We start from the raw sequence: 27,156 nt of genomic DNA on the forward strand, positions 1-27,156 counted from the left end.
AACCAGAGGAAGGAGAGGAGGAGGACGAGAGAAGGATGAGGATGTGGGAGTGGAGAGAAGAAAGAGGAAGTGGAAAAAGTTGTATCTCTGTTATGATGTCTGTATCGTCCGTGTGTGTGTGTGTGTGTGTGTGTGTGTGTGTGTGTGTGTGTGTGTAAAATTTTATTGACAGAAACAAAATAGAGTGCACGGTGGGAAAAAAAAAAATACAGAAACGAGAAGAAAAAAATTACGGATGTGTGGTCGCTACCCATTTTCAAATTGAACTTTTTTTTTTTTTCCTACCCCGGTTTGTCCTTCTATTCTTGTCATATCTTCCGCTTCGTGACTGGACGTGTTCGTGTCAAGCAGGAAATAAGTTTATTATGTATGTTATTTTTTCTTCTTTTTTTTCTCTTTCTTTCCAACTTTTCAATTATTCTGTGCAGCGTTGGAGGTTTGTGGTCGTAGTGGTGGTGGCCGTGGCTGTGACGGCGGCGGCAGTGGTGGCGGCGGAGGAGGATCAGCCTGCGCGCTGCCAAGTGGAGGGTCACGCAAGCGGGAGATGATCTTGGCTGCATATTTTGTGTAATTCCTAAATAATGCAGAGGCCGCGCTGCAGCGCCGCCTTGCATAATACATCACTCCGCTGCTGGGTCGCTGCACTGTTCCCAAAATTGCTATTATGTCGTGCGTGACCAAAATTTTTCCAGTGGAGCACCATCGCCGCCACATTACGCTTATTAAGCCTGTCTGGCCGCGGCATGTGTCCGGCCCGCCGCGGCTTTTTTAGAGGCACTTCTGGGCGCGGGTGAGTGTCGTGGCGCTGCATTACCGCAGTGTCAAAGTCCACGGCGACATTTGGCCGCTACAGGAGGACAGGAGGAAGTGATGGTGGCGGTGCAGGTGATGTTGTTGTGCTGGTGATGTCTGGCAGCGAGACACGGGACGACAAAGGGCCCGTCCCTCCTCCAGCTGATCGCCCAGCTGCTCCTGCCACCTTTATCTTGCCCCGCGCCTGCTGTTGCCTTGTGTGTGTGTGTGTGTGTGTGTGTGTTGTTGTTGTTGTTGTTGTTGTTGTATGTGCTGTTGTGTGTATATGTTAGTGTGTGTGATTTGTGACGGGTGCGTGAGGATAGATGAGTGAATGTTTGAGAGAGAGAGAGAGAGAGAGAGAGAGAGAGAGAGAGAGAGAGAGAGAGAAAGGACCACGTGGTTAGCAGGAAGTAAGGGGGACAAGGGAGAAGGACGGGACCAGCTGTTCCGGGAGTGGGAGGAGGGGTGGAAAGAGAGAGAGGGAGAGGGAGGAAGTGACGTCACATAACCAGACTAGCTTGGCGGTTGTCTCTCTCTCTCTCTCTCTCTCTCTCTCTCTCTCTCTCTCTCGGGACAAAGAAAGACTCGAGAGCTGGCGAAAGAAGACCACGTTATAAATTAATGATCCAATTTGTATCATTTCGGGGCAGAGAGAGAGAGAGAGAGTGGGGGAGGAGAAGCCATGAGAAAGGGAGGAGTTCAAAGGTGGAGGAGGAGGTAAAAGGAAGCCATCGGGGAAAGAGGAAGAGGAGGAGAGAAAAGAGAGGAAGAGGAGGAGGAAGTTATGAAGCCTCAGGTATAAAGGATATCCGGAGAGAGAGAGAGAGAGAGAGAGAGAGAGAGAATTTGTCCTCCCTATTAACGAAGCGATTTATCAGATTCTTGCGTAACTAAAGAAGGAGAGGTGGAGAGAGAGAGTGGAGAGAGAGTGGAGGGAATCAGGTATCGTTGTCTGTGGTCTGTGCGGGAGGGAGGAAACTTGATACCTCGACATGTCTTTCCTCCTCCTCCTCCTCCTCCTCCTCCTCCTCCTCCTCCTCCTCCTCCTCCTCCTCCTCCTCCTCCTCCTCCTCCTCCTCCTGTCAGTCTGAAGAATAGCAGAAAATTAATGTGCCTCTCTCTCTCTCTCTCTCTCTCTCTCTCTCTCTCTCTCTCTCTCTCTCTCTCTCTCTCTGTGTTCCTCATGCGTGCCCTAACTTGTGAAATAGACAAGTTTGCAGACTAAAATGACTTGTAACTGTTATGATGAAGAGAATGGTGATGATGATGATGGAGGTGGTGGTGGTAATAGGTATTCAGTATATATATATATATATATATATATATATATATATATATATATATATATATATATATATAAAGTGTGTGTTTCACTGTTTGATCTGCTGCAGTCTCTGACGAGACAGCCAGACGTTACCCTACGGAACGAGCTCATAGTTCATTATTTCCGATCTTCGGATAGGCCTGAGACCAGGCACATACCACACACCGGGACAACAAGGTCACAACTCCTCGATTTACATCCCGTACCTACTCACTGCTAGGTGAACAGGGGCTACACGTGAAAGGAGACACACCCAAATATCTCAACCCGGCCGGGGAATCGAACCCCGGTCCTCTGGCTTGTGAAGCCAGCGCTTTAACCACTGAGCTACCGGTGTGTGTGTGTGTGTGTGTGTGTGTGTGTGTGTGTGTGTGTGTGTGTGTGTGTTGCAGCCACGTGTTTCCTCCATATGTCGTGAGTGTTTTGAGAGAGCTGTGGGTGGTGGGCGGTACGTTCAGAGAGAGGTGATAACATGGGGGTGGATGGGGAGGTGTGTGTAGGGGAAGCTTACCTCCCTATCCAACTTCCTTCCCTCCCACCCTCTCTCCTTCCCTTCCTTCCTCTCTCCCTCCTTCTCTCCTCCCTCCTCCCTCCCTCCCTCCCTCCTTCCTTCCTTCCTTCCTTTCTTTCTTTCTTTCTTTCTCCCTGTTTCTCGCTGTCCTCATCTCTCTTCACTTTTTTATCCTCTTTTCTCATTTTCTTTTTCTTTTTCCTTTCGTCATATTTTCATTCGTTCATTCATTCTCTCCACTCGATATTGCTCCTTCATTTTCCCTTGTCTTCCATTCCTCCCTCCTTTCTTTTCTTCCCTTATGCCATTTTCTTTGTTTCGCTTCAATGTCATCAACTTTCATCATCCCTTCCATCATTCTGTAATATTTACCCTGCCACTCCTCTTCCATTAACAAAATTATACTTCACATCTCGCGTTCTGTCTATCTCTACTCCACACTCCACGTTTCTTTGTCTTTTTTTCCCTCCAGGCTGCACATATTTCTCCATTTCCGTCATTCTCGCCCTCTCTGCTGGTGATTCTTTCCATCTTAACTCCTCACTCTACTCTCGTGTCTATTTTATCGTCTTTTTTTTTCTCAATATGATGTGTATTTCTTTATTTCCTTTATACCTTCATTTTTTCCCCTTCCTGTCTGCCATTGTCTGTACTTTTCTCCCACTTCCTCACTCGCCTGTCTCCCAGTCCATCCCCTCCCAGGTCCTCCCACGCTCTCTGCCTCTTCCCCCCACCCCATTCCTCTCCCTGCTCCCAACACTGCTATGTTCCCCATCCTGTGTAACTCTGGACCTGTGACAAAGTTTTCAGCACAAAGCCCCACCGTATTTCTGCCCCGAGGGTCCTGAGGCTGAGGGGTCCTGGGAACACGATTTCCTGTACCACCGAGCAGCCTTCAGGTTGACACGAACTGGAGACCTACCCGCCCACTCCTCCTCCTCCTCCTCTTTCTCGTCTTCCTCTCACAGCTGCCACGCCCATAACATCCCGGTTTCACATGGAGGAAGACGTGTTTCTTTCCATACTGTTATGTTGATATCCTCTTTTGGTCTTGAAAGGTGTGAGCGTCTGGGGGTGAGAGGTAAATATTGTGTCGCTGGTGTTGTGGTGGTGTATGTGTTTTAGTTTGATGGTGTATACTGGTTCTAGGGGTGTCAGGAGATGGGAGTCGGGTTGTCGGGGTGGTAGTGTAGTGGTGGAGGGGAAGGTGCGTGTATGTGTAGCTGTGTTTTAGTGGTGGTGGTGGTGGTGGTGGTAATAGAGATGAAATAAGTGTTTCATAAAGAAGGGACAACACGAGCAACCATTTATTAGGGAGCGATTTGAGGGCGTGGGAGAGAGTTGAGCCAGTGGAGGTGATGCTGTTTATCCTCCTCCATCAGATATTCGATTGTAATCCACGCCGAGCCCTTACCATCCATCACTTCCCCTCGCACTCCCCTCGCGTCCCCTCTCAACCTTCCATCCCTCCCCTTACCTTCCTCTCTCTCCCCTCGCCTCGCTGCCCACCTCCAATATCATTCCCCTCACCCGTGCCGCTCATTATCAGTTCCCCTCATCCGTTTCCCCTCTCTTTTTAGGCCTTCGCTTTTCCCCCTTCACTACTTAGGCCCTATCGATAGGTAACACTAACGTAGTAGTAGTAGTTAGGTTGGGTTAGGTTAGGTTAGGTTAAGTTAAGTTAAGTTAAGTTAGATTAGCTTGAGTTTCGAGGGATTGCGGAGTGGCGGACGAGCGGAAGAGAGCCATAGATGGGAAGGTGACCCAGTGAGTGACATTGAATGGCGGCAACAAGAGAGAGAGAGAGAGAGAGAGAGAGAGAGAGAGAGGGCGGCAGTGCATCGAGGCGTTAAATCAATCTAGAGTGTTTCATTATCCCTCCCTGACAGACAGGTGCGGCCCGCTAATGAAGGGATAAATTAAAGCTAAGGTAATCGCATCTATTTGTCCCGAGAAAGAGATTCAGGTGTGCATGCTCAGGTGGATTTTCTAGCTGATCGTGTACGTGAAGTGTGAGGCGGCTGGACATTATATAACTCCCACTTCCTGGCTTTTTTCCTACCAAATTGAGAGCGAAAAGACAGAAAGAGGACGATAGGGAGAATATGTTTATTAGAGGTGTAGCTGGGAGGTAGTAATAGGAGTGGTAGTGTAATAAGCCTGCTGTACTGGGTTATTTTTTCTCCTAAATTGAGGCACAAGGAAGGTTAGAGTACTGGGCCAGAAAGGGAAGATAGTAGTGTTCTGGTTGATATATGGTGCTGCTCCTTCATTTGTCTCCTTCCCACCTCCAGCCTCGTCCTCCTCGCTGTTTTCTTGGTGTGTAAGGGTGTGGTAGCTTCTTGTCCTCCTTTCTCTTCTTCTTTTTACTTCTTTTCTTCTTCCTCGTTTTCGTCTTCTTTTTCCTTTTATCGTTTTCTCGACTGTAGGTGAATGTTTAAGGTCGTGTGTGTGTGTGTGTGTGTGTGTGTGTGTGTGTGTGTGTGTGCGTGCGTGCTTGCTTCGACGATGAATGAATATAGTCGATTCATAACGCGCTCGCGCGCGCCGGCACACACACACACACACACACACACACACACACACACACACACACACACACACACTGCAAATTGCTAATATAAACAAACATGACTAAAGGATACGTCACATGATTCCTCGCGCACCGTGACGCATACACACACACACACACACACACACACGCACATGCGCACCGCCTCAAAGAGCAGATGTTAACACACACACACACACGCACGTGCCGGAGACAGACCCGTGGTGCATAATTCATGGGCTGTGCGAACCGGAATCGAACCCCGCGGCCCTGCCCTCGACGACACTAAAATGACGCCACAGCTCCACCCTCGCCCACGTGATCCGAACACCACCTCTGTAAGGCTTCCTGAGAGTGTTGTGGGAGGGGCGCACCACCACTGGACACTTTCTTGCTACAGGAATCAACGTTTTTAAAAGGTTTCTTTGTTTTAGTGGTATGAATGAGTACAAGGAGAAAGAGAATGAAGTTAGTGGCTTGGAAAATAATATGAAGTTAGTGTGCTTGTTTACAAAATACTCTTATTAGGTTTTCGAATCAAGGGCAGAATGAAAGAAGTGTTAGAAATTATGCAAAGTTAGTATTCATATAACTAGATTCTTTTTTGTGCATTTTATTTACGAATCAAGGCTCATAAGTATTCGTTGATTTTAAGTGTGATTGAACGCGAGAAAAGAGAGTGAAAGAAGTGAGTGGCTTATGAATAATACCACAGTAGTGAATAAAGAAGTAATGTTCAAGAGTATGCTTTGTTTTTATAAGTGTTTAAAGAGCAAGTGTGGATACAAGAAGTGAAAGGCAAGACATCTTATTTGCTTTTTCTACATATGAAACTCAAGACTCAAGATTTTCTCTCTCACATTTTTTCCTCTTTTTTTTTAAGCATGAAAGAAGACGTGGAGTTGTAAAAAATGATTAAATGAAAAAAGGAAATGAAAAGCTAGAATCCTGTGAGGTGATATTAGACATAGACTGAAAGAAATAGAAAAAAATATATATACAAGTCATCTCTACTTCATCATTATATACTTCAGCAACGAGATTCACAACTGACTAATAACAAACTCCAATTACCATTTATGCGTCTCTTACTGAGCTTCCAAATACGAGGGAGAAATAAACCACTTTTTTTCTTTCCTTTCCCTCTTTTCTCCCCCTGCTCATCCTCATGCTCACGGATAAGAAAAAGAAAAAAAAAAGGACAAGAAAAAGAAAGAAAGAAGGAAGCGGTGCGTGGCGTTAGGCGTGGGCGTGGTCTGAGTGAGGCGGTTCGGTCCCTTAACCCAACTCGATCCGTTCATCCACACCTCTACTTTTTTTTTTCTCTCTGTTTTTACGTGCGTTTTTCTTCGCCTCCCGTCGGCCATTGCTCCGCGTCGCTCCTTCGTCCGTGGCTTGTGTGTGTGTGTGTGTGTGTGTGTGTGTGTGTGTGTGTGTGTGTGTGTGTCCGTTTGGCGTGAATGGACCAAGTGATACAGGAAGTTAGCGAGAGATACACGTGCCTGTTACCGTTGTGAGAGAGAGAGAGAGAGAGAGAGAGAGAGAGAGAGCAAAGTGTGTGTGTGTGTGTGTGTGTGTGTGGTGTGGTGTGTGTGTGCAGTGGTGTGACGCATCAGGGAGAACCAGATGCGTCACCCTCACCGCCAGGACCATTTCAATAACATCCTCCTGTCCCTTTCAACTCCACAACACCCCCAAACGCCCCCACCGCCCCTCCTACAGTCAAGACCATTTCAATAACAGCCCCTCCTCCCCTCAGTGCCACATCCTCCTCCAGTCATCCCCACATCCCTTCCCGTGACACCCTTCCCTCCCCTGCTGAACTCCTCTTTAGACCACGCCGAGGAAATGTAACACGAGGCACTGAATAGTAAATATGCAGCCACGTGAGTAATAACACCAATTATGATACGTAATTACCCTGGTTAGCACGACAATGACAACAGCAGCAACAGTAGCAACAATTGGAGTCGTAATTACAATAACAACAACAACAATAACAACAACGACGACAATAACAGCAACAAACAACTTTAACAATTATCATTTCAGTAACAATAATACTTCGGGCCGAGACCAATAACATAATTAGTGAAGCATTAACAACAATCTGATGACCTAATGACTCGTTGTGTAACTATCTGTATGTATATGTAATACTAACATTATTATTATTATTATTATTATCATCATCATCATCATCATCATCATCATCATCATCATCATTATTATTATTATTATTATTATTATTATTATTTTGTGATTGCGTGAGTGAAAAGAAACAAAATCGTAAGATCAACGAGAGAGAGAGAGAGAGAGAGAGAGAGAGAGAGAGAGAGAGAGAGAGAGAGAGAGCATCCAAACCTTCACCAACAAGACACACGTAGCAACCTATATGCGTGTACAACTGAAACAGGCAACGTGTCCACCTGGCTGATTGGAACGGGAGGTGTGACAACGCAATCTAGAAACCAAGATGAAAACATTTAACTTTCCTCTCATTTTCTTCATTCTTCCTTCCTTTTATCATGTTTTTTTTTCTTTTCATACACTGTCCTTATTATTTCTTTCTTCCTTCCTTCCTTCATGTATTCTTCAGAGTATTTCCTCCTCCTCCTCCTCCTCCTTCATCCATCATCTCCCTCTGTTACTCCACCGTCCATCTTGTTGTCTTACGCTCCCCTGCCTTATCTTGTCGTTTCAGCCGTGCTCTCTTTTACGTTCTGGCCTTGCCCCGTCTCCTGTTATACGTTACTCCTAGTTTTCCTAATAGACACACTCCCAACCCGCAAAAATCACCCTTTCATCGCCCCTTTTTTTCTCACGCCGTGTTTTCCTGGCCTTGTTTTCCTATCCTAATTTGTTTGCTTACCTTCCTCCTCGCGTGTCGTCCCTTCCTCCTCTACTCACTCTCCCTGCCTCCCATGTCGCCTCGCCCTCCACTAATATCTCCCCTGTTGTGTGTCGGACTGTCAACCTACACCTCCTCCCCTTCCCTCCCACGAGAGGCACGCGACACCCGCAGGACCCAACTTCCGTCTGAGATTGTAGCTGGCCGAACAATTTAACCCGCTTTGGGCCTCCCTCTCTAAGGCTTGTGGCCCCGGCGAGGTGTGTGCGGGGCCCTCAGGTAAGGCAGCAACTTAGCCTAACTTGGCAGCGCCCCGAGGGAGGGAAGGAACGAGGGGGAACGCACTCGCCTCAGGGACACCAACTTTCAGATTCAGTCACTTAGAAGTTGTATTCATTCTTACCCAGCTTATTTTTTTTTTAGGTCTCTCTCTCTCTCTCTCTCTCTCTCTCTCTCTCTCTCTCTCTCTCTCTCTCTCTCTCTCTCTCTCTCTCTCTCTCTCTCTGTGGATTGAGTCGAGAAGTCCCTGTGGCGGAGTTGTGTGGTTGTCCCGTGCTTCTGCTACCAAGGAGGAATGAAGGACAGGTGTATACTCGCCCTGTAGGTTACATTAAGTGAGCCAGTTACTCGTGTATCAAGTGGAGTCTTATATCTACTCGTGCCCTGATCCTCCTGTCTTCCCTCAAGCCAATCGGGACAATCAGGGAGGGGGACGACAGAAAGCTCTCCCCCGGCTCCCGTCCCTGCCTCTTTCCCCTGGCTCTTCCTAAATCCCCAGCTAGATAGAGTGCTGAGGGTTGGTTGGTTGTAAGGTTGGACGTGATGGTTGAGTACTTACCTTTTGGGGTCGGTTGAGATCAATCTGGTCCCAGCGGTTAAGTCCACTGCGCTTCACCCTGTTGAAGATAAGGATACATTGATGCCACGTATTATCAGCAGTATTAGTGATAGTATTATCTGTAGTAGTAGTAGTAGTAGTAGTAGTAGTAGTAGTGTTGCTGTTACTCTTTTCATTATTGCGGTAAGGGTGATAGAAATAGTAGTAATAGCAGCAGCAGTGGCGCCATTAGTAGTGGGGTAGTAGTAGCAGCAGCTGTGTCCGTTCTCCTGTTTTTCCCATCGAAAGAATGAGAGATAATGACCCGTAATGCTCCTATAAACCCATACGCTACACAAATACGACCCACAATACCATTACAGCCCCTTTACCTAACGGGGGATCGAGGAGAAAATAATAAAGACAATAAGCTGAGCCATCTAGGGATTCAGGACCCTGGATGGCTGCGGGGCTCTGGGCTTTACGTAACTCCAGCCCGCCTCCACCACATCCTCCTACCCTCCACCTCTCTACCCCACCCACAATCAGAGAGAGAGAGAGAGAGAGAGAGAGAGTATACGGACCAGAGAGAGAGGGAGGGAGGTGGGGGAGCGTCAGGGCAAGCTGGGAGATAGATGAAATCAATCAGGCACGCGTCGCTATATCTCCTGTGTCTCAGTGAGTGTCTAATTCAGGGAGGTGGCAGTGGGCTTATTTCTGAGAGCTGTGCGGCGCTTCGCTTCACGGCACGAGGCGGACAGTGAGCGCTCCTTTCTGTTCTGCCTCTCCCTCTGCCGGTAACGATGGTGCCGATGAAGAGAGAGAGAGAGAGAGAGAGAGAGAGAGAGAGAGAGAGAGAGAGAGAGAGAGAGAGACCACAAAGGAAATTCAGATAAAACACAAAGGAAATAGAAAGATGAGTAGATCACACGAGAGAGAGAGAGAGAGAGAGAGAGAGAGAGAGAGAGAGAGAGAGAGAGAGAGAGAGAGAGAGAGAGAGACTTACATGACCATTTTAATTATTACACAAATCCACACCAACTTCATCCACCACCCACTTCCTCTCTCCTCCTCCTACTCCTACCACTCCCTCCCCGCACACGGATTCATTCTTAATTCCAAAGTTTCTCACGGTATCTAGTCATTTGCATAGTGGAGGACTGAGGTAATCCAGAGGCCGCTTCGGGAGGCACGTGCGCTCCTCGGCCCAGGCATTCAGAGCTCGAGTGGCCCCGTCCATCAGAAGGGCCTCGATCCCTCTCCGTTGACAGCCAAGTGGTGTTGGGTTTTCCAAGGCTGAGGGAAAGAAACTCGACTCGCTCTCTCTGTCTGCCTCTCTTGCCGACGCGTACGTAGATCACCAAGGCTATTAATTAGGGGATTTTCCTTTGCCGTGAGAGGAAGAAGAGGCAATATAAAGCTGTGGATGAAGGTGGATGGAGCTATAGGAGAGTGAAAGGGAAAGAGGGAAGAGGAGAAGGAAACGAAGCAATGTGAGGAGGTTAAAAAATGTGAATGGAGCTATAGAGAGATTGAAAGTGAAGGGAAAGAAAAGAGAAGGTGGAGGTGGTTTGAATATGTGAATGGTGGTATAGGAATGCAAAGTGAAAGTAAGAGAAATGGAAAGCGCAGGGTTAGCAGGAGCTGTTTTGATGATGTGAATGGAGAAAGGAAAGGAGAAAAGGAAGAGGGCAAATAAAAATCGTAGGAAAGGGAGAGAAATATAACGAAAGTAAGACAGACAAAGAAGAAAGATATACGATGAAAGAAAAAGGAAGAAAAATTAAAGAGAGCAACTTGAAATGCAATAGGAAAAGTAAAAGGACAAACAAATAATAAGAAAAAAATATATGAAGAGAGGAAAGAAGGGCAAATATATGAATAAATGAAAGAAAGTAGATAGTAATAACGTTAGAATAAAAAAAAGATAACATGAGGGAAAGGAAGCAAAACTATAAGAAAATAAGAAAATAGAATAGGAAAAGTAAGTGGCTAAGAAAAACTAAGCAAAGAGTAAGCGAGGGAGACAGAGATGGGGTGAGTAAAGAGCAGTGATGAGGAAGAAGTGAGTGACGGTACAGTAAGGTGTTCTGTTTACACGGATTATTCAGGGGTTCATAAACATTTGTAACACCGTTTATGGGTTTATTTATCTCACCCATGCCAAGACTAGCGGGGATCGAGGGCAGGAGGAGGAGGAGGAGGAGGAGAAGAAAGGAGGTTTCTGAGCAATAGACGAAAGAGAGGTGAGAGAGAAGGAAAGGGACGGTTAGATAGGACGGAGTAGAGAATTTGTGTGTGTGTGTGTGTGTGTGTGTGTGTGTGTGTGTGTGTGTGTGTGTGTGCCAGAAAGGATTAGGCCAGCACTTGTACAGGATTGCGATAACTATAAAGAGCAGAGGAGATTAAGAGGAGGGCGGTGCATGTGGCTAGTTCGTGGGCAGAGAGAGAGAGAGAGAGAGAGAGAGAGAGAAAAACAGAAAGGTATCGAGTCCTCGCTCCTGAATCTCTTTTTCCTGCACGATTCTAAAAATGGAGCTGAGCATTTTATAAACTTTGGAGCCAACTCTCCCTCGATGACCCATCCTCCCTCCCTCCCGCATCCAGCCTGTTGCCTTACCGACCGCCTCACTCAGTCCTCTCAGTCAGTTCGGCATTAGATACTTTTCCTGTCAGTTGTTTTTGTTGTCTGTTGTTAAATTAATTGATGAATTTACAGTCATGCATACAGTTTCAAAGGTAACTCATTAATTATCCAGTCAGACAGTCAGTTGGTAAGTCTACTCATCGTACTTCACTTAGTCAGGAAATATCAGTTAAGTAATCAGGCTGTCATTAATTCAGATAATACTTTACGAAATCTGTACCTCAGTTGCCTCGTCAGATAGTTAAACAGTTAATCAAACAACCTTAGAGGGAGATTTAATTATTTCCTCAGTTCGTCTTTCGTAAGTCAGTGAAAGAGACTTATACATACTAGTTCAACCAGTTATCCTAAATGCATCAGTCACTCAGTCTTCCTTCCAGTCAACCTACACATAATCAACTCAGTGCAGCAATATTATTCAGCCAGTCAGTCAGATACAGTAAGCCAGACAACCCAACACCAGTTCACTAACAAACCATTCAGTAAAGTCAAATCACTTCCACATAATCCTGCAGTCAAGTTACATCACTGATTCAGCAAGCCGGACAGCCTAACATCCATTTAACTAACGGGTCATTCAGCAAGAGCTAGCCTGTTCGAAATCCACGACACGAACTCCACCACTATAGCTATCACGCCACCACCGCTGCATCGCCCCGCCACGCACACCACACCACACACGTAGCGCAGCACACACACACACACACACACACACACCAGCTATTTGCATGTGTAGAATTCCTGGAGTGTCTGCTGGGGATAGGTCGGGAGAGTAGCGTTGTGGGGGAGGGCATGGGGTGTGATAGTGAGAGAGAAAGAAAGAGAGAAGGGAGGAGGGGAGAAAGCAGTGCAAGATTTATTGTAACTGTTATTCAATACAGGAACATGGTTGTGATAGTGACGTAAGAGCACTCATACGCCGTTTTCTTTCGTACAAATGAGGTTTGAATGAGGGTGATTCGTCAAGGTCAAGTTGCAGTGATGCCTGGAGTTATCACCCTCTTTTTTTCTTTTTTTTTTTTTTACATCCTTATCGAAGTTAGATGCTCTTTACGTATTACAAACGTCATTATGACATTCACGCCCATATTGTCAAATGTATACGCTTTGAAAACCTTTACTAATATCAAAAGCTTTTGAAAGCATAGCAAATAATTATGAAAGCATTAGTTTAAGTGAAAAGTTGTTAGAGAGAGAGAGAGAGAGAGAGAGAGAGAGAGAGAGAGAGAGATAATGGTGGGGACCTTGAGAGAGTAGAGTGAGAGCGGAGGGCATCGTATTAGAACGTGTTATGCCAAGTTGAGGGCTCATCTCCCGCCTCGTAGCATCCCATCCCCCCTCTCCCCGCCCAACGCCTCTTCATTATGGCGGATCAATACTTGCTTCCTCAGGGGATAGACCGAGGCGTGGGTTGGGGATGTGTTGGGGAGAGCGGGGAGGGAAGGGAGACGCGGGAAGAGTGAGAGAAAAGGCTGTGCTCGACTCATTTCAATAAACATCTCAACGTTGCATTGGTTCAACGCGTAATGCAACCCCCATGACCCCATCTCTCTCTCTCTCTCTCTCTCTCTCTCTCTGATATTAATTTAGTCATGCCATTGTAGTTATTTTTGGTGGGCTGTATTTTTTTTTTTTTTTTTTTTTTTTAATCATGCGTGATATGCAAATGTTTTGTTGCTGGGAGTTAATTGCCCGCGACATCCAAATAACATTATATTAATAAGTGCGGCCATGCGGGGCAGCTCCTGTCCAACTGGCCTCACAGATCATGGCTTGTAGATTGACCCGTATAACGTTTGTAATTAGCATCCCCAACACACACTATTGAGGGATGACAGGAGCTGATGGAGGGTGGCGAAAGGCAAGGAACATAGGCTTATACCGTACTCTCTCTCTCTCTCTCTCTCTCTCTCTCTCTCTCCATGTGGTCCTATTTCCTATTCAGAGGGCGCGGGCTGTGGGCTGTGAACGCGAAAGCTGAGGTGCCTAGGAGTAGGAACAGGGAGGCGGGGAGACTAGCTGGAGCTAGCTTCCCTCCCTTCTTCCCTAAACTTTCCCTCTCAACACCTCTTTCTAACGTTCTCGCGCTCACCCACGTAATGGTCAACGGGATCAGCGTAAAAGCTATGTATACAGTATAACACTATGTAAACTTCGCAGAAAGTAAACATGATTTTTTTTCTCCATGGGAGTTATACGTCCAACGGTCCACGTGAAGTATATACTGTAGGTACGCACTTTAAGGTACTACAGTATACATCTCTGCCTCCCAGGCCTCAACGACTTGGCAGGTGGGAACAAAGATGGCCGTGAGGCCTCGGGCTACCCCTTATCTCATTTATCAGTATAATCATTAGTGGTGCTCTAGTGAGATAAGAAGGCTGAACTTGCGCCCTTCAATGTATGGTGAGTGAGTGCGTGAGTTGGTGAGATAGTGTGTGGACAGTGGAGGCGTGGGGCTGCAGTGCCGTCTCGCCGAGGTTGTTTATATTGGGAGGCTTTCATTTTCATATTTAAAAAGTGAGTATAAATAGTAGAAGTGTATCTCGATAATCAGGGAGATTAGGGTGTGCGATTGTAGGTATTAACGATAACGAGCCTGGCGGCGATACAAACAACGTGTTAGATGAAAAGAGGATTGTGCAAATGTTGAAATTCATTTTGTTAATAATGTAATTTGTATACTTTTAATCACGCCATCACCAGGAAATCTGTAAGCTTGAGCGTAGTGAATATTACGATGTGAATTTGTTGCCCTGTATCAAATGAGAATCTAATTTTTTTTCTTTTAGACTACAGTATATAAAAACGTTTCGTACTTAGATGATAATTTGCGATAAAAAATTGGCTTTCAAAAGCAGGAAAGTGAAAACTCATACGAGGAAAAACGAGATGCGAGTTCTGTCAGAATGAAATGAGAATCTACCGTACCTTAAACACTAAATACATAACATTTTCATTTGTTTCCCTTAGTCTACAAGTATTTGGACAAATAGCAGTGTAATTTACATGTACGTTTTACAATAGAAACAAGTATTCAAAAGTGGAAAAGTGAAAACTATGACAGGAGGAAAAATGGTTGGAATTCATTGCTGAAGCGAGTGGCGGCGGCGGAGGTAAACATGTCACAGTTACACGTGGAGGCTCCAGTCCTCAAACACTACACGGGCATCAACATGTACAAGAGCCTACGCAAGCATTCACCATTACCCACGTGTATGTATCAGTATTTCACGTCTACTCAAGAAGAAAAAAAAGAGTTTAATAGTGCTTGCAAAATGGCTGCGCAGGACAAGAGCCAGTGGTATTGTTTCGGTAAGCCGGAAAAAAAAATAATTAATTAACAATATCCCATTTTTTCCACATTTCCAACGTCATTTACGTTTCAGTACATTAAGGCTTATGATAGGAGACGTGTAGGGGGGTAAGATGAACCAGAGATGATTAGAAGTAAAGGGGAGAGGGAGGAAGAGGAGGGAGAAGGCAGCCTTAAAAGTTCCCGCCTTCCTCTCCCTCTCCCTGCTATGGCCTCTTGTTTGAATGGCTTCACGCGAGGCTTTAAAAACGGAGGTTAGCGCTGCTGCCCCTCATTGACCCTTGTTCCCTTCCTGGTGTTCCTCGTGCCGCGCTGTGTGCCCACTGCTGCATCCCTAGGCCCTGTTCTGCGCTGTTATATGTGAGTGGAAGTGTATGGGTGGGTGTGGGCGTCCCTGTGAGGGTTGTTTGGTCTGGCGTCGCGTGGGTAGAATGGCGCGGGAATTACAACGGGTTATTTAATTTGAATGCTGCTTATTTATGAACTAGGAGCACTGTGACCTTGTATGTGGAAGGCTAATGTGGTTGTGTGGTTTGGGTTTATGTGCTGAAGTGCTCTACAAAGGATTATTTTTGCGGTTTTCAACATGTACCCCCACTTAATTTTCTTTTTCATTGCCCTGGCACATGGGGTTATCCTCACTTTATGGGCTTACTTTCTGGGGAAGAATGGTGTGTGTGTGTGTTGGGTTTGTATGTGCTAAAGTGCTCTACAAAGGATTTTATTTCTGGTTTTCTTCAGTCTGTTTTTCCCTTCAGTGGTTATGACTTGGATTGTTTTGTTAGCCTAATGTTATACACTAGCAGGACTGAAGAAATTGTTTTTAATTCATTTTTACATGGAAAGGGAATTATTCTCCAGTTGTCTTCCACCTCCTAAACTAGTATTGCAGTGTTTGCAACTCTTGGAATTAGTATCCAGTAAGCAAAGCAAACTTTGGGGCCAGTAAGTAGTGGTGCTCAGTCTAGCTGGTTGATATCTAGCTAAGGTACTTTGTCAGCAGTTTGATGAAGATGGGAGTGTTTAGTTAAATCTTGCCAAATGGGTGATGGTGAATCTGGTGTCAAAATAAACCTGATATAATAACTTAGAGCATGGTAACAATATTTTCTGTTTAGGTTAGTTAAGTTGGCAAGAATACAAGAAATTAATAGTTGGGACATACCTAGTTAGATTTCAAGATTAATGTTTTGGGTGGCTTGGATCTTGTGTTGTGGATATTCTTTGTAGAATGTCAGCTGAAGGGGCAAGGCATTGGTGATGGAGGAAAGCATTTTAGTTTTTGTTGATTTTGCTTAATTTAAACCAAACATACCATAAAGTACTTACTGGACATCAGTCTTGGTGACCAGGGCATATCCACTCCACACACACATGCCCACCATGGCTCCCCCAATGATGGTCACCAGAGGAATGACCTGGGAAACAGAAAGTCACATCTCATTATTTTAATTCTGCAAGTGCTTGAAGTATACATTGCAGAAGCATAGAGCTTATAGTAAGGTTTTGATTTATGTCTTGGGTTGCTTGGTACTGTGAAGTTTGTCGTTGATACAGTGTGTAATGTTCAGTACCATCACCATGAAGTAAAATGAAAAGACTCACTTTATAATTGTGGAAGTTTTGCTGTTGCACTTCATCTTGCAGCAAAATTAAAATGTAGGATAATGTGTAGTTTATCTAACACCATATGCAGGTTATTGTTATTGGCTTGTATTTCAAGCTGAAATTATTGCTCAATAAGTAGCAGACAGGCTATCTATAATATAGAGGAGTCTGCTTTTGCAAACAGGTACTTTAATTTTTAGTTCATATTTTCTGTTGACGTTAGCTGTACATTATGAGGTTTGTATTAATTTTGGTCTTTTTTCCTTCCAGCTAGGAATATTGATCTGGTCAAAGGTGACCACGTCAAGATGGAAGGAGTGTCAACCGGCGACCACATGAACGGGTCTTCAGGAGCTTCACAGGGCGGGTCATCAGGACGCTCGTCTCCCTCAGGTGAGTCACTTCACTGGATTTTTATTATAAATTTCTCTCTCTCTCTCTCTCTCTCTCTCTCTCTCTCTCTCTCTCTCTCTCTCTCTCTCTCTCTCTCTCTCTCTCTCTCTCTCTCTCTCTCTCTTGGAACAAAGCATCCTCATCTGCCTTTGCTATTAACAAGTGTAAAAAAAAACATTTAAGAGCATAGTATTATATCATTAACTCGAACAAAAGTGGAAGTATTGCAGTGATACATGAGAATTGTGCAATCATACATAGAATGAAGAATTATTGGGGTTAGAGATTTTTATAGAGTACAAGATAGTGAGAGGAAAGAAGGAAGTGTGCTCAAGTCTCTTATGTGAAGTTGAAAGAAGAGAGTTGCATTATTAAACACCAGATAACATGATGCTTAGTGTGTGCCTGAGTGAGGTTGCTTGATTACTGACTGATAGCACAGCACTCAGGAATTTGCTGATATCAACTTTACATTTTTTTTTTTTTTCCTCTTTATTCATCAGAATATTATGAAATGAAAGTTTATCATTTAGTGGACACTTTATACTTTTGAAGACTTTTTGAGGTTCTGGAATTATTTAGTGGTTGTTGTGTGTGTATTTAGTTTAGCACTTGATGGTATGATAGCAGGTAAGGCTGATGAGCAAGCTGTTCTGGTTGTGCCTTCCTGTTCACCTGGTGGGTAATAGGTGCTGCATACAAGCTAAGGAGTGGCAGTCTTGTAACCTAGCAACAGGAGAGGCAGGTTGCTGGGTTACTGGGTGCCTCAGTTGTGTGCAAAGTGCATTATCTTTATCATTACCTTCAGTGGACTCCTATATGATGAAGAAATGAGATATGGCAATGATGATACAGTGTGGGATCCTTGTGCACTAAAGCAGCATACATGATGTATGACATGAAAGTTGGGAGCTTCTTCACCTTGCTTTAGTAAATTGAAAGCATGAAATGTAAAACGTATGTTTATGTGAATTTCATGTCAGACTTTGGTATTAATATCCTTTAAAGCTGCAAAAAATACCAAATACTTTAGTAATATAAAGTAAAGCATTAGTTCATTAAGTGCATATAGGAAAGACTGGCTAGTGTTGCTTCTCTGTTGCTAAGTGATAGGAGGTCATCAAAGAAGGAAGTAAGGACACAATACATTTACATGATAAAGTAATCAGCACACTGGGAAAAATAGAATTGCTTCAGTAATGCATTTCCTTAATATTATGCTCTTTTCATATTCAGATGTGCATTAGTTGATAAGTTAATTCATGAAATAGTTTCTCTGAAAATAAGTTAATAGAAAAGAAAGGATAATTCTCTGTCTTCTGCATGCTTTGTGCATATTAGTAAGTGAATAGCATGTGGCTGTTAATTGTATGTCAGGAGTTTCATTGATAAGGAGACTGGTAAGGAGATTATTGCATTGGTCAGCTGGCCACACATGGCCACCACCAGGTCTTGCATCCAAAGCCTAGGCAGATAAGGGTTATTCTGATGATTTACTGTTTTATGAATTAGCATTGTACATCCTGATGGGTCTCTCACAAAATATATCACTAACAAATACTACAATCACCAGGAGAAATGTCGTAAAGCTTACTATTATTCGTTCTGAAAGGATTTCACTGTTAAATTGTGAATTATATTTTACCAATTTTATTCATAATGAGAAAAGGAGGCTGGTAAAGGCTTCACACCAAATTAAAGAAATTAGAGGAAAAGCTGCTTTAATTATTGCTCATAAAAGTAGCTGATAGGTGAGCACCATAGCTGTGTAAAGGCATATGATATCAAGGCTGCTATAGATATATGCTTTATGGTTAGCCTTATCTATGTGTAGTCAAGCATGATTAACGAGAGAACAGGATTTGCATGTATTGAGAAAAAATTACTGGTTATATGAGCAATCCTGGGCTATATAACAACCAAGTGGATATTCTCAGGTTTATGGGATTACATCACCTCTTAGGACTGACAATAAAACTGTATGAAAAATGATTTCAGTACCAGTAATGAAGAGAAAACTTGACAAGACTTGAAAGTGACAAACCTTAAGGTAAAGAAAGTAGAAAAAGATATTTTACAAGAAAAAGTGATCAAGGACAAATATACATAACTCAAAATTTATAAGATATTTGTAGAAAAAATGCTAGTATTTGTAGGAAAAGAGTTAAGCACATGAATAATGAAATAAAGACAAATGCATCAAAGTTTAAGCTTAAGTGTATTAAGTATTAAACATGTATAAGATGTCAGCAAACTTGAAAAATAAAGGAATTGTGAGGCTATGTATGTTTTGTAGTTTAGGTAGGAAGACAGGAAGGATGTCCTGGGAAAAAAAAAAAAGTGGAAAGAATAACTACTAAATAAGCTTCCAACTTTATATGATAGCTACGTAGTGTCAGAATTTACTTGAAAACTAGAGTCTAAATTTAAGAGCACTATTGCTGAAGAATGACTTAGTGGGGGAAAGAGACTGGAAACTTGAGAAGAAGATTTGTGTTAGTATCCATGTGTTGAGCTGTATTTGTTCCTCACTAACCCCACCTTTCTCGTCCCACCCCAGATCCCGCCCCCAATAAGATGTTTGTCGGGGGCCTTTCATGGCAGACAACCCCTGAGAAACTGCGGGAGTACTTTGGTTCCTACGGCACTGTGCGGGATGTGCTCATCATGAAGGACCCCGTGACCCAGGTGAGCTGAAGGGCTGTTGTCATTGCTACCATAGTTATTGTTGCCACCATTTGTGTTATCGTCATCATTATCCATCTTTACGCCATGCCATTGTTTTGGATCAGTGTTAGGGAATGGTCGTGGCAGATGTTGCCCGAAGGTACTCTGCCATAACGTTCATTCATGTTCCACCACCATTCTTTATTATTTATTTTTGTTATTATTGTTATTGTTTTAGGGTGATATTTCATATATTTTCTATGATTATTGTTCTTATGTATGGAAAAATGTTAAGTTTATGAAAGACTACTATTGTATTTATTATTTTGTGTGTAATAGATTAGCTTCCTGCTAATATCTGTGTGGGACCTTATGTGTAGAAATGAAAGTGTGTATGGAAGTATTAGGCTATCTACTAAACAATTAATTGATTAATAATATATTTATATTTTTCCACATTTATTCTTTAATTTTGTGAAAAATCCAAGGAAGAAAAAAACTACCAAGTTGATAGGTGTTTAGAAAGAATTGAAACGTGTATCTTAGAAAAAAAAAAAACAGCAGGTCTGCCAGAGTCTTCAGCTTAATGTTATCAGATAAGAGGAAGCTCTGATAGATATAATTGGAGGTTGTTTAGTTTGAATTGTCAACTTTGTGTGTGTGTGTGTGTGTGTGTGTGTGTGTGTGTGTGTGTGTGTGTGTGTGTGTGTGCTGATTAATTTTCATGGTCTAATGGAATGGACTTGATACTTTGAAAAAATAAATAGGAAAACCAAATGCTATTTCGATTTAAATTTTTTTTTGCGGTGACATCACTGAAACAGTTAAGAAGGATCACTGTTTATGTATGTTTGGAAATGTCATTGTGTTGTCTTGTGATGTCAGACTTTCCTTTTAGAAGTCTTGGTGAATGTTTGTGCATGTGACTTTGCTCTTGGCTGGTGCACATGTGAACTTTGAATTATGGAAAGATACAATAATGAAAGATAAAAAGTTGGAAAATGTATGTTCTCTGTGTGTGTGTGTGTGTGTGTGTGTGTGTGTGTGTGTGTGTGTGTGTGTGTGTGCTGAGGAAGGGATGTAAGAAGCCCCAGAAGTGTTGGATTTTGAAGCCTAGCTAGCTGCCACAGAGGAAGGAAGGAGAAGCAGGGGGTTGGGGGGAGTGTGGGTTATAATCTCATTGTGGCACAGGTATTGGGGTCGAGTCAACGGAAGCCAATTAGTAGTGCCCCCTCATATGGAGAGGCCTTGTTCTTGTTTATTTTCTCTCTCTCTCTCTCTCTCTCTCTCTCTCTCTCTCTCTCTCTCTCTCTCTCTCTCTCTCTCTCTCTCTCTCTCTCTCTCTCTCTCTCTCTCTCTCTCTCTCTCTCTCTCTCTCTCTCTCTCTCTCTCTCTCTCTCTCTCTCTCCAGAAGTTATTAATGCTGATGGTGGTTCTTTTACCTCAGAATATCTCCATGACCTTATATAAACTTTTGAAATTACACTTAGGATTATTACCACCACCCCCTTTTATTTCATTTGTTTTAAAGTCATTGTGTATCTCATCACTTACTTTATTCTTCAGCAGATTATGTAGGAAAGATTCATGAAGTGATCCCTTTCAAGTTTTCTTTTGCCAATAAGCATTAGATTACTACCACTTCTCATTTTTTGTATCCTTTCTTTTAGGGTCATTTTATTTCTTTATCACTTCACTCAGTTTATTCTTAGGCAGGTATTGTAGGAAAGATATGACTATGGCAATTTATTTCTTTTCATCCCACAATATCACTACTTCTTTTTTATTATGTGTGTTATCTCAGGGTTATTTTATCATTCCTTGACAGATACTGTGGGAAAATTACATGTGTTTTAACTGTTTTTCTTAATGGTGGGGACATGAGGCAGTCCCTTACAGATGTGTTGAGGCAGTGTGTATATCCGTGTATCTGGTGCCGCCTGCCACATTAACACTATTCATTGACTCCCAGGTGTATCATAGTGATGGGAGAGAAGCAGTGTTGGGTGAGAGGTGAGGCCCTTAGCTTGAGTGCCCAGTTCCAGCCTCTGGTCCGTGTTGAATTGTTATTTACTTTTTTTGTCGCACAGTCACTGAGATTATTGTAATGGAAGTGGTGTTTATTATTATCATTATTATTGTTATTACTACATTATTATTCTTTATTTGTTTGTTGGGCAGTGTTGTGGTGTATTGTTGAGGCAGGTTGGTTGGTTGTGTGTAGGAGCAGTCTCTTTCTCTTGGTATGTGTGTGTATGTATGTGTTTATATATATATATATATATATATATATATATATATATATATATATATATATATATATATATATATATATATATATTGATCTGGTAGAGACTGATTGTTCTGGAAACTACAGTCAGAACATACCCTTAGAAACTGTGATCAGATTCATATCTTGGTACAGTATTTTCTTTGAACTGAAGAGTAAAAAAGATTTAACATAATGAATCAGGCTAAAATGATCTGATCTAACTTCCTCTTAGGGATTTAATTGTTTATTTATTTATCCTTTATTTTATTCATTAAAAAATGTTTATTTTATTTTTTATTTCTTTTTTCTATTAAGCTATTGCTATCTTGAACTGAATCCAACTTACTTGACTAAATTATCTATGTATCATGAGCATATAAATTACATTACAGTAAATATATAATCTCAGGTTTGACACACAGTATCTGGTTGTACTTTTGATAGAAATTTTATTCTGCCAGATAATTTTATATATATATATATATATATATATATATATATATATATATATATATATATATATATATATATATATATATATATATAAAAGATGTTTACATACATACATGCATACATGCACATGTAAGCAACACATTTGTGTTGTGCAAGGTTTAAGACGGAGATGATGGTAGTGAGGCCAGGTCACTGCTTGCCCCACACCTTTGGACACACAACACCAGCCACTGTGTGGGGCCACAGTAACTTGGCTTTTCAGACCACTGAAATGTAGATAATAGATTATTTTTCTAGCCAGATTTGTAGTGTTTTGCTGAGAATTTTCTGTTGGTGTTTTTCCAAGTACTGCTGGGTACTGATAAGCTACAGTTGGGTTATTGATGTGACTGTAAGCCTTGACTATAGGTGGCACTGTGGCCCGGTAGTATTGGTTGGTGGGAATAACAAGCAACTTAATACTGCATTTAGTTTGGTGTAATGTGGTGGAGTAGCAAACAAATTCTTAGTATCAAAACTTACAATAAGTTATTGTCCACGCATTTAGTTACTGTGTACTGTAAAACATAACAATAGACAAGCATTCCATTAAAAAATGTTTGATTCATGTGAAACTGTTACTTAATATGTAATTATAATATGGAATAAGAGTCACCCCTTTGGTAAAGGCATGACAAGCTTGAACCTCACTCCTCCCTCCTCCCCCTCACAGAGGAGCCGTGGCTTTGGCTTCATCACATTCGGAGATGCCAGCAGCGTGGAGAAGGTGATCTCTGTCCCAAACCATGTGCTGGATGGTAAGAAGATTGATCCCAAGCATGCTACCCCGAAGAACAAGGGTAAAACAAACCGCACCAAGAAGATCTTTGTTGGAGGGGTGAGCCAGGAGACCAGTGCTGAGGAAGTCAAGGCATACTTCTCTTCCTTTGGCAAGGTTAGTATTTGTTTGTCTTGCCTGAAGTGGCTGCTGCTCTTGTGGGCATGCTTGCAGGGTTAGTGTCAGTGTAACTGTGTAGCTGTGAAGGAATTTTGGGTTAGTGAGTTGGATTAAAACATCTGGTCAAACGGCTATAGTTGGTGTCATCTTTGTGTGTGGTTAGTGTAGTGTACCGGTACAAGTTAGTTTGTTAAGGCCAGGGTGACTTGGCTCATCAAGTGTGGTGATGGAGGAACATTGTGTTGCCTGCAGGTGGAGGAGGCCGTCATGCTGATGGACAACCAGACCAAGCGTCACCGTGGCTTTGGCTTTGTCACTTTTGAGTGTGAGGACGTGGTGGAGCGTGTCTGTGACATCCATTTCCACACCATCAAGAACAAGAAAGTGGAATGCAAGAAGGCCCAGCCTAAGGAGGCTGTCCAGGCTGCCTCACTCCTTTCAAAGAGGTTAATAGTAGGCCAGAGTGGTCTGGCTAGTCCCATAGTCACTGCTCAGTCAGCCCATATTCAAGCTGCTGCTGCTGCAGCTGCAGCTGCTCAGGCTGCTGCCTTAAGTGGCTATGGCAAGCTGATAGGTGGGGGCACATACCCTCCACTGTCTGCCTACCGTTATACACCTTATCCCCTCCCCTCCACTGCTCTCACATCAGCTGGCATCCCTACAGGTGGGGCTCCCCACACCACTGGGCCTTCCCACAGGCCCCACTCTATCTGCAGTTTCTGCTGCTCCCACCATTGCCAACCAGGCAGCTGCCCTGTCCACCTCAGCCAACCATTCTATCCCCACACTGTCCACCCACGCTGGGCTTACAACTCCTTACCAGGGATACTCCCTCACCAATGTGGACATGAGCTCCTTCCAGGGAGTTGACTGGAATGCCATGTATGGGGTGGGCATGTATGCCTAGTGGTGCTGTCTTGCCACACTCATCCCCCCTGCTTTCCCATCACCCTCAGTTCAGCTTGGTCTCCAGCTCATTTTCCTCTGTTAGTAAATTTTACCAGCACCACCTACCACCCTCACCCCCTCAACCAACACTTTGAGTCCAGCCTGCCCACCAATGCCACTGTGAGTCTCATTCTTTCCTTCCTTTTCCCTCTACTACTTGCACCAGATATTCTCAGCCTCAGGGAGTTGTGCATAATTTTAAGTTTGTTCTGTGTCCACATCTTCAGCCTCAAACTTTACTTCCTTTTACTCCATGGTGTTCTCCATCTTCTTTCTTCAGCTGTCCTGACACTTTCACATAAGTGTCAAGCTTTATTTCCCATTTTGATTCAAGTCTTCCTTGTTTTCCAAGGTCTTCCTGTTCAGTTTTTTGTCTTCCTCATTTTATCAAGTCTTCCCTCCAGAGCATTATTTCCATGCCTTTGATTCGTCTTCCTTCTCTCACTCAGCCTTGACTTTCCTCGCATTTCCTATGATCTGCTTGAGCTCCTGTGTTAGTGGTGTGCATGGTGGTCCTGTCCCCCCACTCTCCCCAGTCAGTGAGGTGATACAAGTGAGTGCCATAAAGGGAACCAATCCTGGGCTGGGCTCATAGTGGGACACTAGATCTCTGATGACGGAAGATGTACTTAGATTGGTGTACATCTCTCTCTTGGCAGTGCACTGCCCAACACATAGTCTTGTACTTAAGCCAATTTTTTTTGCTTTTTTTTTATTATTTTTTTATTTATTTATTTTTTTTATTTGTTTATTTACTTTTGAGAGTCAAGTAAGCATTTGTAAGGTGTAAGTGGAGAGGCTGGAGCAGTCTGGCCCAGGCCAAGAAAACACTTGGACCTGCTCAACCTGAACAAAGCAAGATGTACATATTTGTGTATGGAGGTCAGATTTTTTTTTGGCTGTCTCGGTAATTTGTGGTCCCAAGTTCGGACCAAGGCTGCCCGGGTGAGTGGCCCTGTCCCAGGTGCCCTCAGCCAAGGAGGGCAGTCTTTGTTTTGTTGGATACAGCCAAACATAATTTTCTTGGAGCGATTTTGCATGAAACTTGGGATCAAGAGTTTTAAGTTGAGTTACTGTTAAGGTCACGAGAGCACGAGGGCCAGGGGGAGAGACAGCACCCACTGGCCCCCTTGCTGAGAGTCAGTGGAGTTAGTCCCCTGCTGGCTACATTCCACTTTGGTCAGTTACTTTGGCTGCCTGGTCTGGTCGGTCGGGACTAGCTTACTATAGCAAGTGTGTTTTAGTAATAAGTGCGGAGCAATACTCAGTGTGCGTTGCGTTCGTTTGCTTCTGAAGTCTTCTCTGTGAAACACATAACACCTCAGTGGTACTTGATGTGACCCACCCCAGCTGTGTACCTTATTCCTCTACCCCACGCCAGAGGTTTGTGTTGATATCAAGTTTAGTCATCCACACAATTCCATCATCCCTCACCAGACCCATCTGCCGCTGCCCCATTCCCCCTTCTCCCCTTGCCACCACTCATCCCTGTCCCCTTATCTGCCATCCTTTCCACCATGTCCCCACCCTACCAGCTTGCCTGCCTCAAGGTGTGCCAACAAGACTGCTACTCAGGCCTTTTTTGCGGGTGGGCCCTCTTTGCCACCGCACTGTGAAGGCTGCACAGCTCCTGGGCCCACACACCTGGGCAGCCATCAGTGGGTGGAGCGCTCACCTTGTCCTTCCAACAGTAAGTATGTGAGCCGGGAGGAGCAGAGCCATCCCCACACCTTGGTCTCTGGCATGCCATGTATCCATTAATATCCTTCTAGGCCTGTCTAGGAAGTTCTGGTACAGTCGTAGGCAGCATAACAACTTGATAACTTTTATTTTTGTTATTTGCACCACATTGGAATGTCCAGCAAATACCATGTAGGCCTTTGATAATCAATTTTGACTTCTGTTGTGCAACATTGATCTCTGTTCTCCATGTCTCTGCCTCGGCCTAGAGTGAGCCCATAGCTTTAGAGTGTAATGTATATAGCTTTATGTGTGGAATACTGACCAGGATATAAGGCCATTGTTAGACTATGGAGACTTAGTAGTCGACATGTCTGGGATACTGTGTTATTTATTTATTTTTTGTTTTGATTGACATGAAAGTTGTGGCTGTTGTTTGACCAGATGAACTTGGAATGCCTAGACTGTCCCTTCCCTCCTGTTTCCTGTGTAACCTCCCCCCTTTCCTTCCACTCCTTCCCGTCAGGTTCCTCGACCCTTCCTGTCCACCTCCTCCTCCTTCCCCATTTCTCCATGCCCTGCCATCCTATATCCATTTTCCTTCCCCACCTCCGTGCGACATGTCGTCTTCCCGGTAGCTTCCTCCCTCCTGCTCCTGTGGCTGTAAGGGTGGCAGGGTGGCCCGGCATCTCCCACGCACTCGGCGTCCACCACACAAACAAGCCCCACCACATAGATAATACTGGATGTCATCCTTTGCCCTTTTACGTTGATATGAGGAATAAAGAAGCATTGTTATTTGCCTTAAGCTGGCGGTATATATATATATATATATATATATATATATATATATATATATATATATATATATATATATATATATATATATATATATATATATATATATATATATATATATATATATATATATATATATATATATATATATATATATATATATATATATATATATATATAATTTTTCAAGGAAGATGCCAGTTTTTTTTTTTTTTTTTTTTTTTTTTTTTTTTTTTTTTTTATGGACATGAATTAGAGGAGGTGTGCTCATACACTTACCACTACAGTTCCTTGCATTATTCACTCAGTTGCCACAGTACTATGCCTGGGTCACCCTCTTCCCTAGGTGGGCGGTAGGTGGGTGGTGTGGACTGCTGGCGCCTCCACACACCAGCTAGCCGACCCCAGCGGCCACTTCCTTTCCATCTCCCCTCCGTCCCTCCCCCTCATTACGATACTGTATTGACTTCCGTGTATCATTCTACACTGTAATTTTTCATTTTGTACTGTACCACAAACCATGTGGCCCCGAGCCTGGGCTTGCCCTGAGCCACGCTGGTGTGTAGGTCATGGTAGCGTCGTGGGACT

General features: G+C 43.5%; 2 protein-coding genes across 3 annotated transcripts in view; one reads left to right on the forward strand and one right to left on the reverse strand.

Moving 5' to 3' along the window:
* LOC123518880 overlaps positions 1-27,156 on the reverse strand; it is a 461,886-nt gene that overhangs the window by 263,860 nt on the left and 170,870 nt on the right. For both annotated transcript variants that reach the window (XM_045279931.1, XM_045279932.1), the window contains exons 3-4: positions 16,142-16,230; positions 8,871-8,928 (exon numbers count right to left, since the gene is read on the reverse strand). In XM_045279931.1, coding sequence (XP_045135866.1) covers positions 8,871-8,928; positions 16,142-16,230 — 147 coding nt within the window. The remainder of the gene's footprint in view (positions 1-8,870; positions 8,929-16,141; positions 16,231-27,156) is intronic.
* Positions 14,106-25,958, forward strand: LOC123518879 (RNA-binding protein Musashi homolog Rbp6-like). The gene is given in 6 exon segments (XM_045279930.1): positions 14,106-14,712; positions 16,691-16,813; positions 19,374-19,501; positions 22,918-23,139; positions 23,395-23,813; positions 23,815-25,958. Coding segments are annotated over 6 exon segments (1,221 nt in total). The 5' UTR covers positions 14,106-14,618; the 3' UTR covers positions 24,050-25,958.

The sequence above is a fragment of the Portunus trituberculatus genome, chromosome 44 (genome assembly GCF_017591435.1).
Source record: "Portunus trituberculatus isolate SZX2019 chromosome 44, ASM1759143v1, whole genome shotgun sequence".
NCBI classification, from domain to species: domain Eukaryota; kingdom Metazoa; phylum Arthropoda; class Malacostraca; order Decapoda; family Portunidae; genus Portunus; species Portunus trituberculatus.